Source organism: Lineus longissimus, chromosome 15 (assembly GCF_910592395.1).
Source record: "Lineus longissimus chromosome 15, tnLinLong1.2, whole genome shotgun sequence".
Classification (NCBI taxonomy): domain Eukaryota; kingdom Metazoa; phylum Nemertea; class Pilidiophora; order Heteronemertea; family Lineidae; genus Lineus; species Lineus longissimus.
Window position 1 is genome coordinate 11,071,163 of NC_088322.1, and position 14,440 is coordinate 11,085,602.

General features: G+C 41.6%; 1 protein-coding gene across 1 annotated transcript; it reads left to right on the top strand.

The window, feature by feature from the left end:
• Positions 1–902: 902 nt before the first annotated feature.
• On the top strand, positions 903–3,993 carry LOC135499794 (arylsulfatase B-like). Its single transcript, XM_064790750.1, has 2 exons — positions 903–923; positions 1,406–3,993. The coding sequence occupies exon 2, from the start codon at positions 1,516–1,518 to the stop codon at positions 3,019–3,021; it is 1,506 nt and encodes a 501-aa protein (XP_064646820.1). The 5' UTR covers positions 903–923; positions 1,406–1,515; the 3' UTR covers positions 3,022–3,993.
• The last annotated feature ends 10,447 nt before the right edge of the window (positions 3,994–14,440 follow it).

Here is a 14,440-nt window from a genome sequence, read left to right on the forward strand (position 1 = left end):
CAAAGAAGGACGTAATGATATGGGTGCTTTATTTATCTCAATGTTATAGACAATATTAATACTAGTCCTCACATTTGCTTTATTTTGGTCACTTCTTCAGATTTTTTTGGTCCGAACCCTATGACAAGGGTGATAATGAATTAGGGAAGGTTGGATGTATTCTGCATAATCACAAGTTCTAACAATTGCATTAGTTTTAAGCATCTATTTCCGTTTTAAATATTATGCGCTGTAAATCTTTACACATGAATAGATGTCTTAGTCAACCTGATCTGCATGTCTCACTCAGTTTCCCCAAATTATGCATCGAGCTTGGTCTCTGCTAACTCAAAAACAACCTCATCTACAATGCCAATCATTACCCGAAACAAATTTGTTAAAATTATAAGAACACGCCCAAGCACATGGGACACTGTTGTAATGTGGACGATGGCATTGCGCTCACTCGCCAATTTCCTAGGTGGGGCTCTCAGAAGAAGTATCAACTCTGATTCCATGTGCAGTGCTGTCATCTATGCTGCCTACTCGGAATTACTCAGAAGACCTGAGGTTGTAAACCGGTGAGGTTGACGAAAACTTTGATTAATTAGGTAGACTGTAAGGATCTGTCACAAAATTAACGATAAATCAATATTAATGTGGAATCTAAAATCAGATTTTGTGACACACTGCTTCCCGATGTTCAATTTTGGCTGGATATAAAAATCATCCTACCCGGTGTTGTTAGACGAGAAGGAAATTGTTTAGGCCCATAAATTAAGGCCATCTCCATGTACGCCAGCCAATTACCGTATGAGATTGCTCAGCATGATATCAGACAGGGTAAACAAAGGGGCAATTATAATGGGTCACATGCCTTTAATAGTCTGACCCGTTTATCATGAGGACTTCACAACTGGAGCAGCTGGTCCAACTGGTGGCAAGTAAGTGATCACTGTGCCTTGTTACATGTACATGTACATGCATTATGTGGGCCGAGCGAACTAGCGGAGGAATTAATACTTCAACCTGATTGTGTCGCGTGTTCAGCTACTGGATACAGATGATACACTACCCGTGAGCCTGATATCTAGCGGATGTTTTTTTGCCCTGCTATTCAAAGTTTCATTGATGGGTTATTCGGAGGACATAACCCTCACGCGAAGTCGTTCAGAAAGAAATTGGTTCACGGCGTTTGGTCCAAGTTTTGAATATCCAATCATTGAGAGGACTGCACTGCTTGTTCATGATACCGATTACAAGTGAGGACTCACACTAAGGCCGGGGATTCGTGAGATAATCATACACGGAAACCCAGCATAAGTTCCGATTATAGTTCGGCTGAATTTTGCAACAAAGCATTTGGAAATGAGGTGAGCGCTCACAGTGCCCTCGGATAAGAATTACCAGTTTTTTTATCTTCCAGATTGTTTTGCAGTAGTACATTGTACGTGGAGTAATTTACCCCCGAGGCTTGTGTTCAAATTGGGCGGGTACTAAACAAATGAAACAGGATTCTTTAATCTCAGTCAATTCATGAGGCAGAGGACGCTGTTCAAAATGACGCCACTAGTTCTGTTCGTTCTTTCTCTGCTTGTGTGTACAACATCCGCGTCTTCACGGCCCCGTCATGTGCTATTTATAGTAGCAGACGATCTCGGTTACAATGACCTAGGTTACATGAACAATGCCATGCTGACACCTAACATTGACACATTAGCCCTCACAGGGACGAGGATGAGCCAAGCGTACGTCATGCCGCTATGTTCTCCGTCTCGGTCTGCCTGGATGACTGGATACATGCCGTACCACACTGGTCTCCAACATTCCGTCATACAGGAATGCCAGCCAGTCGGACTTCCGTTAAACCTAACGACACTTCCGGAACGATTAAAAAAAATGGGCTACAGAACTCACATGGCAGGAAAATGGCATTTAGGATTCTGCAACTGGGCCTACACGCCAAGGTTTCGCGGGTTCGATTCATTCGTCGGATACTACGTTGGTATGGAGCAATATTTCAGTCACATGCGAGAGTTCCGATCTTCAAGTAACGGTCTTGATTTTCGTTATAATGAAATGCCATACCCTGAGAAAAAAGGTGACTATTCGACACATGTATTCGGAGACAGAGCTGTACAGGTCGTGAAAGAGCATAATTTGTCAGAGCCGTTGTTCCTGTATCTTCCGTTCCAAGCAGTGCATTGGCCGCTTGAAGTTCCTGCGAAGTATGAAAACATGTATAAACATGTGTCCAATATTCCACGCCGAAAGTACAGCGGGATGGTGTCGGCAATGGACGAGGCTGTCGGCAATGTAACTGCGGCCTTGAGAGAGAGAGGGATGCTGGACGAGACCGTTATATTCTTTACTACTGATAACGGGGGTTACCCAGTTTACGCTGGTAACAATTGGCCCCTGAGGGGCGCGAAGACCACGCTATGGGAAGGAGGGACTCGCGGACTAGCTTTCGTGAACGGACCGGGTGTTAAGAAGGGCGGCACTTACCCTGGGCTCTTTCACGCTGCGGATTGGTACCCGACAATTCTTGGAGCGGTCGGTGCAACGGCTGAACCTGGTATCGACGGAATTAACCAATGGGACTACATCAGAAACAATTCAGGTCCATACCCGAGACAGGATATGGTCTATCAGGTCGACAGCATGTCTCGACACGGGGCATATCGCTTTGGCGATTTCAAATTAATCGTGGGTTCTCCAGGGAAACTGAACGACTGGTATCCTGTCCCAACCTTCGAGCATGGGACTGGATTCGCGGAATATATCACTGAGCGCTATCTGGAGTCGCTGATGGCAACTGAAGCCAACCGCTCGCATATGATCCAGTATCGATTGTTTAATATTCGTGAGGACCCGCAGGAACGCGTTGATCTGTCTACTGTGTATCCAGATATTCTCAGAGAGTTGCTCACCAGGTACAAGAAGTACGCCGCCACCGAAGTACCAGCGAACTTTCCCCCGAACGAGAAAAGAGCGGATCCGAAACATTTTAGTGGAGTGTGGAGCCCAGGGTGGTGTTAGGGAAAAGCGTTTTCTTACTAGCTGACGATGTTCTCTGAAACTCTATTTGGTAACCGTGAACATGTTTTTGATGTAGTGATCAGGTCACTCTCGACTCAGCAACAACGTTCAAGAGAATTATCAAAAAAAGTTAAGCCTAAATCTTGTTTAACAAAATTTTATTCAAGATATGAATCACGGACTACGGAATACGGACCCATGCACATTTCTTCATGCATGTCGCACGCTGGTTCAACGCGCCGATTATAGGCTACTGAATGCACATACATTGACATGCCTTTGCGCTATTACTTCTTACTCGGTCCTCTTCTTAAGGGCACATAAGGCATTATTCATCAGTTTTCACGCTGTTCGGTCAGCAGCCTGAATTACATGCATATCTTCTGGTGTAGGAGTAGAAAATGTTCCGCAGGAAAAAGTTTCCAGCCCTATTGTATTCTGACTAATTATGGTATATGGCTCTATAGAAGCCATGGTCGTCAATAGCTAAGAGATTAAAGCGCGTAAAAGAACCATGTGTTCCCCTGACACTTTATCCTTGGCCATATCAAACTTCTACACTGGTTGTCTTCCTTTTAAGTAGTTTTTGTCAAAGACGATAGACGGGGCTGGCGGTAAAACCAAATCGTCACCTTAGTTAGCTTGCGATTTGCTAGGGGGCAACAACACGTTTCAGCGTTAGGTGCTCCGGTCGCAGCGGACTAGCCTCGTCCCGTCATCCGGGAAAGACGATTAGTGTGACGAAATTGACTGCAAGTATGGGTCAAAGGAGAGCTAGACGACGGATGCCATTTTCTTCTTAAATGTCCCGTGCTTATAGTGTCTGCGTCATAAATAAATTCATCTAGTTCCTCTTGGCAATTGTTGAGGTAATGTGCATTACCGCACCTAATAATTATGTAAGAACAGGATTCAGAAAATCTTATTGAAGCATCGAAGGTTAGAGAATATCAATGACTAGGGTACCGAGTATTATTAGTATTTCTTTTTTATTCTTTATGTTTTTGTTTTTTATAGTACTTTATCGTACTCTTCCGCATTGTGAAGGAAGAAGTTTGATTTAAAGCAGACTGGCTCGAAAGCTTATTGAAGAGTATCGCCGTAAACCGTTAAATATTCGTGAGTATTTTATCATCGCAGATTTTGCCAAAAACCTTTATTCGCGCAAATATAATTTTTGAAATACTATTGCGAATTTTTGAAAAATCGAAAGAAATTTCATTCATAATCCGCCACAAGATAAAAATCGTGAAAATTTTGTTTTCTTGGGCAGTTGCCGAACTAGAAAGAAAAATCGGCGCCAAGAATATGGTATGGTATCTGAACAAAAAATTACTAAGAAATTACACTGATTGAATAAAAAGGAAGTGTTTCCTTGGCTTTACCCCTGTTCAGATCTTTTATTATATAAATATGATAACGCGACAAATAAGTAAGTTATGTCTGTTGTTGATTTTAGAGAGTTTTGCTCTTCACCGATCGCCAAATGTGTGATAACCATCTGCATATCCTCTGCAAATTTTCGAACAGGAATTTCGGTAGTCAACTTACTTTTGTCTGCCTGTCAAAATATTGCGAAATGAGAAGATGGTAAAGGATGACAGTAATAAAACTGACATCAAGCCCGACATCATTTCCATAATTTAATCGCAGAAATCCTCAACGTCGTGACCAAATGGTATCATGAGATGGCTTCTACTTCCGCTTAGTATCTTCCGCTGCATCAAATGTTTTTGTGCTCGGGTGTAAAATGAATAATACTGCTATTTCCGGGGGTGTCAGCCTTCCTAATGATAGGGTAGCGTTCGGTATGCGAATAGTTTATTAGCCACGGACTCATTAGAAGCCCTTTTTGCGCCCATCATACCGCTGGTCAAAGTATCCGCACAATGGCGCGAGGAGAACCGCGATTTTAGACCCTCTAATCATTGCCCTGCTCCTTGCATCGGAATCCCTTTGTGTTCACTATCCCCAAGATAGGGCCGCACATCAAAGTCCCAGGCGGATATCGGCAGATCATCTTGTCAAAATTAATTCCATGTGCAGTCTGATAACTAAATAACTAGTTTTAGCGCAATGTTGGCGTGATGGAGGGCCAAAGTATTCGATGATACCGCTGTTTCCAAAGGAGGTTTGCTTGGCGACCATTGTAGTATCATGGGAAAATCCAACAGGGGAATACGCGAGATAACCAAATTGACAAATCGAGGAAAACCCGCGAATTAAACAATTGTTATCAACTCGGAACAATCTTCGCCCAATCCAAACCCTATGCTGGACATCATTTTGAAATGATAGAGCAAGATCATGAAGATTGTGTGGTCTTCCACGATATTCGAGAAGACAAGATAAATTGATGATCCATTTCACTAGAGGCTGTTTCAGGGTTTGAAATAAGAACCGCGAATGGTAAATTAATTTGTGTCAAATTAAAGGCTTCCTGATAGAAATCTGAGACATTTTAGATTCCGATAGCGAAGTGGTTTTGGTTTCATTTGACAAATGTTTGAAGGACGCGTACCGACCGAACTCCAATTCCCATGAAACCCTCGATATTTGTCATAAAAAAATCAGCGTTATCGTCCGTTGACGCGTGCACATTTTCATTCCACAAATAAAAACGATCCCCAATCAAATGAAAATAAATCAAGCAAAGTAAAGTGCTCAAAAAATCCTTCATTTTCTTTCAAGAAATGCGATGAATTCAAGATTGAATTGGCGCTTTTTCGAAATCGATGAATTGTCAAAATGTTCAACAAAACGATCCATTAGCGATGTACATGTAATGAACCAGAAAATTAGCCCCATAAAGTTTGTAACAGCCAGGGAGGGTGTACTTTCTAATTATTCTAACCAACTCAGAAATTAGCATTGGGAAGCACTATCGGTTACATAAGTCACGTGTCATTTAAGCCGCCACTTGGTTAATTGTTAAAAGAAATATAAAATATTCGGAAGTGCTCTGTCGTCATATAAAAGGTCCAATTACTTAATTGGGCGCTCCATTACCTAATCCTGACCTTTTTAGTTCTTTTACATATCTCAATTTCCTGTTCAAGATAATGCAATGATATTTTTTATTTCTCAGCAATTATCCCCACGAACTATAAACGTAATCAAGCGTGCGTTCGAACCTCATATCATGTAACAGTGAAACCCAATCTGGTTAAGTACTTCACCAGTATTGCGTATATTCTGGGTTAAATTACACATAATCTAGTTGATTCTTCTTTATATTTCTGGCTGGTTAGTAACCAAGTAGTTATTTCCTGCGATTGTTTTTGATGGCGATATGGCCTATTCTTTCCTACCGTATGTTTAGTATTTAGTCATTCAGAGGTAGCGAATGGCGCATATGTCGAAATCGCTGGTCCGATTTCCAACAAGTTTTAAAAGTGCGAACCTTTAAAAATATGTTATTGATAGTGCAGGCCATTGCCCAATGGTAGCACACCATGCTTATTGCATAAAGTATAATGTTTAAATCCTTAATCGTGATTTGTTGAACCGGGAATGACTTAGATTAGATTTCTTCTTGGAACGAGTTTACAATCCCCGATCACACCCCAAAAAAAGGTCATCGGTTGACAAACCAAGCACCACTGTTCAATGGATTTATAGTTGAATGCGATCAAACTACGTCATTTCCGATCGGGGATTCTAAAGTTTAGCCTTCTTGTTTTCTTCTCAGCTACAAGTTCATGCACTTTGTCCTGAAAACAGTCAACTTCCACATGCCCCTATCATGTCCATAATATCCTATGAACCCTTTGGCATCCATAAAACACATAACTCTCCCCACGCAAGGGACCAAAGTTCACCATAAGGGTCACAAGTTGTGATGACATCTTCTTTAGATGTTATACTTTATGTGATCGGCCATTGTTTTCCAGTTGTTCAATATTCAGAGCGGTTTGCTGAGATTTTGGAGTCTATTTGTTCAGGGAACATAACCTGGGGCATCCTTATTGAGATAAAGCAGACCCACGGCGTTGCCTGCAAAGCTGACAGGCCTACACAGACGCAGGTGGAAGGATTGTCGTAACATATCATCAATTTCATACAAACAATGACACTGTGTACGTTGATGATGTTCGAAAGGATTGTCTAGCATATCGTTTCATGTCAAATGTAAACTCTGTGCTTCTTTATGTTGATCTGCTTCACACACTGTTCTATCACTATCATCTCATCAAAAAATGCATGGTGCATTTTTCAACATAAGCTGAACTGTAATTCATGTGAAGAAATCATCTGGAACTTTACTTAAGGAACTAGCAGTTGCGACGGTTAAGATTTAGATTATTTGATTTCTAAATTAGCATTTTATGATTAATGTGCAACCCCAGGGGTAAAGGAAGGAAGTTCGGGGCTGAGACGCACGGAAAGGGGTGGTTACGTTTTCTCCCATTTCCCATTCTGTATACGCGATAAGCCAAGTGGACAGGCCTGACGCGGGGGGGACGACCCGAGGCAGCAACCGGTCAATTTATTGACCATTTATACAGATAGGAATGGGCTGTGGCGGATGGCCCGAAAACGACCCGATGTATTTTTATTGATCGTGCGTTGATGTTGTTGGAGCGGCGAATTACAAATCCAACGTTATGTTCATCCTGATAATGAAAATACTGTGGCTGCAACTAACTTTGTTCGGCTGCGTCCACAGCAAACATGCTGTGTGCATAGCCACTTCGAATTCAAAAACACCACTTCAGTTTTGAAAATTACGTATGTTCTGACATTGTTATTCATAACCACGTATACTGAATGGTGTATTTTCCATTAATGACAATAGCGCGCGCGTATTTTAATGATTGTCAAGCGAAATTTGACAAAGGAAGTAATTTTTCCGAGGCACGTTCTTCAAAACAGACGCTATTTAAGCGAAATTGCCTACCCGCGTCCTACATGCTTATTTGCCGGTAACCGACCAAAATATCAAAATAAATCAAAAAAGATGCTGGTAGCTATTTGGTGATCATAATCACTTTTTAACGCCCAACAAAAAGAAAGAAAAGAATGCAAGTTAGGAATTTAAATGATTTTGATAAATTATTGACGCCTGCTATCAAGGTCGAATTTCGCCCAAAGAAGCGAGAACAAATATCTTTTGCTTTTGTCATTTTTAACGAGACAAGTTTTAGATACTCAAGTGCTAAAATGGAAATATAACTGGTGAATATTATTTTGCTGCATGTTGGTAGAAACTCCAAGGTTGGATAACAAAATCTTGTGATAATGATCGATTTTATTTACCTGACGAACGGTTTTATATTGATAGTTCTCCTGGATTTTTAGAAGATTTCAAATTGGTTCTGTACATAGCATAAATACATGTAAAGATTTTGTTATGAAGTAGGCCATCACCACGACATGGGAAATGACTTCACGTTTCCCGCTAATGCACAGCTCCGATCCGGATTTTGAAATATCGTTGTGTGGGTAGGCCTACTCCTCGCCGGTTCAGCGGAATCGAAGTTTAGCATCAGACGACGTAATTCGCCGCTAAGAGTCGAAGTCGGAGCGGGAGTCGTATATGATGCACAGCCTCTGTATGAGTGAACCAGCACCATATTACACATTTTCAGTGATGTGTTGAATTGTTGCATTTGGTTCACGATCTAAAACTATAACCATGGGACTAAACCATTGCCAGGGAAACAAAAATACCCAATCAGTGATGATTAATTCAGAAATAATAACTATAATTTTCATATCACTGCACTCGGTCGAGAGGGAATGTCAGGTAATGCATTTTGGGATGTGTAATTCATCATCCGGTGATGGCACTGCTTTACAATCGTTTCATTGTTGTTATATTTTGCGGCGTTTGTCGCAATGAACAAATAAAACCAAGTGTATAACAGTGCCGGAACAATAAGCTATTTTATTACCTTTTTATCTTTAAATCTCAATTTGGCAAACATCTTCTCGAAACCGTTCGAGTTTAATCGAGTTCAGTTTTATTCCCTAATGGTTACACGCGAACAGATTTTCCATTTATCTGAACACAGGTGACAGAATCTACAAAATTACCTATAATAATGGTTGACTGAAGTAATTGCAGAGACCTGATGAGAGTCTGTTGGTAGTTGGCTGCATATTGAAAAGGCCGACGACATGTTTGGGCTTATACTATGTACTGCTTTTGATATAAACATGTATTAGCCTGGCTGTGTCTCGTACTGGCTGTCATAATATAAGGGAGGTTTCGCAACCCGTACGAAAAGCTTCGAACAACAAAGTAAATTGTGCGAAGTATGATATTGAACTTTATTGACGACTCTTTTCGAAAGTTTTCCCGATTCCGCGTACAAATTAGTACAGAAGATGATTTACGAGTGTCGCGTAAATGAATTAGCACATGGTTTGATGACACGGCAGGCCTTGGTCATTCGTAGGTGTTGCGAAACCTGCTTAATTATTAGTTGGTGGCGAAACTCGAAAAGGAGGCGAGCATCCACTGCAGTTATGTAGGGGCCCCGCAACCGGTTTGGGTGGATGCAAAATCTCTAACCCCGTTTTCTTCTTACTATCTTCAGAGCACATTCGACGCTAGTCTTCATCTCGTCCGGCACACACGTCTTACAAAAAGATAGGCAGTGCAAGTGCCCCACCTCTATTTTGTCTTTTGCTTCCACGTGACATCAACAAAAGACTCATGTTTACCGTTACATGTCACATGGATGAGTCGGAGGGATTTTAACTTTCCCCTCTCATCTGTTGGCCCAACCCGGCCAATTATATATTTCAATGAAAGCATATCCGAAAGTGTTTTTCTTCTTCTGGTTTTTTTTATGTCGTGAGGCAAACATAAAGTTTAAATATGAGAAGCGCATGCCCGTCTTCAGCACCCCGTGACAACTGAACTGTGAAGAGCAACCCCCAGGTGCGGTACGTATACCCTGCGTCTAATATTCAAAAGCAGACGTGATCACGGGGCTGATCATGTCTGCTATCTGCCCTCTCCTACTTAAAAAGGGCTGGACTATCAAAACATTGAATAGCATCCATTCGTCACAGATGTTTAGTTTCTTATAAGGTTGGTTGGAAATGGCATGGAGGGAGATGTTATAACCTTCCCCTTTCTGTTGCCTTATCACAAAAGATTACATAATTCAAAGATAGCCAATCCAAGGTTTACTTTTTTGACTCTTTCATGCGACGAGGTAAAAAGCTTGCGAGAAGGGTGCGAGATTTTGCAGGTTTTTAGTATCGCAGGGGTTACCACAAGTTCATATCAAGAAGACACGATCGAAACCTGCTGACATATTTTCTGCTCCTCTGCCGGATCTTGAGAAGCCGTAAAGGTTTGGAAGGAATTCGTGACAACAGATCCAAGCCAAAAACATAGGAGCGGGTGAAACCTGCCTAGATGTGATGAACAGATTCCAGACTGAGTTTCTGTGGTTGGGCTGAAATTTGATACAACCGAGATGAAAAAGTGTATGACTAAAAGGTGCTGCCGTGATGCGGCCATTCCTTGATGCGTGTAATAGGTCGGTTGTCGCGGATTAGCAAAATTAGTTGTGCGCTTCTTGATTAAATGATATTTGCCTTTAACATTTGCCGACAACTCACATTTCTTTGAGAACACGTTGCATCTCCATCCCTTTGGTGTTGCATTCGAAACGCTACGATGGTTCTAACGTCAAAGATACCAACTACTAGGTCAAATATTGATAGAAAAGATGTTGCATCATATGACTTCGTTTTTCATGCAGATTTCGGAAGATTTTTAGCACGACTGAGAACAAAAGAGTTGTCTGCCCCCTTCCCCCTACCAAAAAGCTAGCTATGGAGATTCCGACTTATCTACGGCCGAAAAACGGAGCCAGAGGCCAACAATCATGGTTGGCGCAACAAACCCCTCATGAGATGAGAAAATGAGCCCAACACTCTCTCTCTAGAAGTTGATGCAATACACTCCTTCAGAAGATCTCCCGCCGAGGTCATACACTCACCAACACCCGCCCGACAGGCCTCCGTCAGCGCAACACGCCTCTTTCAGGCCCCTAGAGCTCTCCTTCCGCTTGAGTACCCCAGCAAAGCTAATCCGTGATGACATCACGCCAAAGGAGGCCCATATCGTTTGCTCGTCTTGGCCTAAATTTGGAAGGAAATATCAGAGGCGATTCAGTTAGATGAAATGGAGATCTCTGCTTCATTTCAAAGATACCCCGTGCCTTGAGCTGAACAGGACATCTGGTTAAACTAGGGAAGGGAATCTTACTAATTGTCAGGGGAAGAATCGCGTTATCACAGCAAGGTCGGAGTTGGAAATGAAAATGCTTAGGTTCAGGGATGACGTTCAGGACTACTTTAATGGAGGAATTGCATGATCAACGCTAATTTAGCTCCTCGTGTCTCTGTGCCTATGTCAACTCGTCCTTATTGTCAACTTCCTTCCAAAGAGCTGTTGTCAAAATGGATTTTTTGGTAATTCAGGCGTCAGATGTTAAAAAAGCAAAACGTACGATACCAAAAATGGCCCTCTGCCAAAAAAAACTCTGGTAAGGAAATCCAAACTCGAAGCACCTGTGAACAACTTCAAAGAACACTTCGCCGTTTCTTTAAAAACTCGCCTAACTTGTTAAACAATTAGATGAAGTTTGAAACTATGGAATGCAGTAAACCAATCTGTATAATTGCTCCTCCTAGCTTGTAATTCGTTTATTTAATAATCGGACTAATTTTCCTTTCTACTGTGTCGTTATGGCGTATTATGCAGTGTTAAGTTTCAATAATTATCATCATTAAGTCCCCATCTAGCAAAAGACATTTGGGGTTCGGTTCGATGACGCCTTAGGATACGGGATATGGGGACAAAGGCAGGGAGTTATTCGTTTCTAACATCAGAACTAAGCGTTATCGAGAGGATTATCACGGGTGCATTAAGCACACAGAACCCAGACCCCTTTTCTGAGGTTTTCTATAAAACCCTTATTGGATTCACAGAGTATACCTAGCGATTTGCTATATAGCCGTGTCTTTTTAGACAACCCCTTAACAAGATAGCACTTCTCGCTCAGTTAAAAGCCGTCAGGATTTTATTGCAAAACCAAACAGGGGTTCCATTTTATCATGTACCTGTTAATTACCCATGGAAAACCTATTTTCTAAGAGGGCATGCAGCTATTCTTTTATTGTCTTGTCACATGAATAACTCTTGTAAAATACATTTTCCCGAAATTTCGTTCGCACTGTCATTGTATGTTTATGACCCCATTCTGCCTAAAATCATACAAACCGAGTCCTTAAATCATTTCATTGTATTAAACAAGGCCTCTGCTTGACAATGATGAACTTTGGAACTGCACCGAGTCGCTATCTCCGCCTGGCAAATCATCAAAGGGAAGCGACTTCTGGCAAAAAAAGGTACTGGAGGTACATGCACTAGCAAAAGATACTTATATTTGTTAAAGACATATATGGAGCTGTCGACAACTTACCCTTATGTAACTTTCATTGATGGAAATTTATATATGTAAGTACAATGTAGTTACCCGGCTTCACTTCAAGACTGCCACAAACTTGACGCTGGAAGCAATTCTATATCTATATAATTTTCTGCCATCCATCTCCACGAACACGCTTTACTTAAAGCCGCGACAAACAGCACACTACGACAGCCGTGTACATTTCGAGGTACCTTTTTCCGGGCGGAATCCGTATACCCGTGGCTTCCTCAAGATCGTATCGCAGAGACCATGGGCAGGAAGGCCGAGAAAGGGTGTTGTCAAAATTGAAATTCAAACTCAATCAAACATGACGTTGGCAAGCTTCCGATAATTTCCGCCAAGTTTCTCCATCCGATCTCACACACCCTACAATTACTAAGAGAGGGGTATCATTTGTAACGGAGGGCCAGAAATCCCCCGGGTAAACGATTCGTATGGAAATAGCGCGCGGACACACAACCCTATGGCTGCGAAAGCGGAGAATACAAGCCATATCATTAGTTCGGTTATAAATCTCAACATTGCAATTACTGAGCGTACACCCCGAAAGGTTGGACCTGAGTTTTTAGGGTTGTACGAAACGTCTGGAGAGACACGAGTCTGTTTCTCCATCCCCTAGACAATGGTTCCCGAGGTCAGTTACAGTGAAGGAAACTGATACGGTTGAGCCGGACGCGCGGGTAGAAAGCCTCGGCCTGTTTCTCGTTCGATTCTCCAGCTCAACCAGTCGTCTCCCTGGGGGTAGGGCTAAAACTGTCCGACAATTTTACTGGGTAATTTTCATCGTTTGACAAAAACATCCTACCGACAAAGAATTATCGAACTCTCTCCAGTCGTTGATAGCAGGATTTTGTACAAGTTTGAAACAGGGACTGTCGCTGCATGTTTCATCACGTTTCGCCTTCTTCTTCTTGGAACTACGTAACAATCGGAAATCAATTGCCAATTCTACTCTTCGAGAATATTCCGAGAACATATTTATAAGCGATGGATCAGGTAAGACATTTTTTCAGTACAACTTTCAATAATTGTCACAAAATTACTCTGCAGGCGTAAATTAGGTGCTGTCGTCACTATAATATTACATATATATAGGCCGGCTTTTTCGCGAATTTTACTAGAAAATGCACTGCACACAGGATAGGCCTAAGATCGCTGAAAAAAGCAGCTGCTGTCAGCGCTTTTCTTCAAATAGCGAGTTCCTGGTCGTGCCTTTCTATCCGATTCTAGTAGAGTAACTATTCTCGATACTTCGGACTTTGAATTTTCAGATGATACAACATTGAATTCAACTGCTGTATTTTTGGTGTGAAATGATTAAAAGTGTGAGTGCCATTTTTTCGAAAATTTGCACATACCATTTCACGCACGAGCAAAAACGAACGCCTAACATCCATCAAAATAAACGTCCTTACATCTCGTTAAAATTTGAAATGATCTTATAATAACAAGACACAATGAACCGGCGAGTTATGATGAATGAAAATGTGTGTAATTGAATAATTTCACAATTTTAACAAATTAAAGATATCCAGTGAAACGTGGTTTTATCTGAGATCACATCAACGATGGAACGCCTCGGGGATGCAAGAGGCAGGACTTGCGGCTTCGAATATCGTATGGATCGAAATTACAAACTCTTTTGCGGTCGCAATGGTGCGGTGGACTTGGGTGGCACATTTTCCCAGTTTTCTGAATATACAGTAGTACTGTGGTACATTTTACCTTTAGACATATACTACAAGAGAGTCTCGAAAAGGGGGAAGCCCTTAGCTCTTGTTTTTTGTTTGCCTTTTTGTTCAAAATAGCGTTGAATTGAACCTGGTGTCAGTCTAATGGAACTGAAGGAGATGAACTCAAGTTAAAGGTAGTGCTTAGTTCGAGACGTGATTTGTTTTGAAAAACCAAGTCCTTGGCATATTAACGATTCTCTTTTCAGACCTTTTCTGCACTGA

Bases quoted from the DNA above. Each gene is read 5' to 3' on its own strand.
- LOC135499794 (XM_064790750.1), top strand. From the start codon at position 1,516: ATGAGGCAGAGGACGCTGTTCAAAATGACGCCACTAGTTCTGTTCGTT.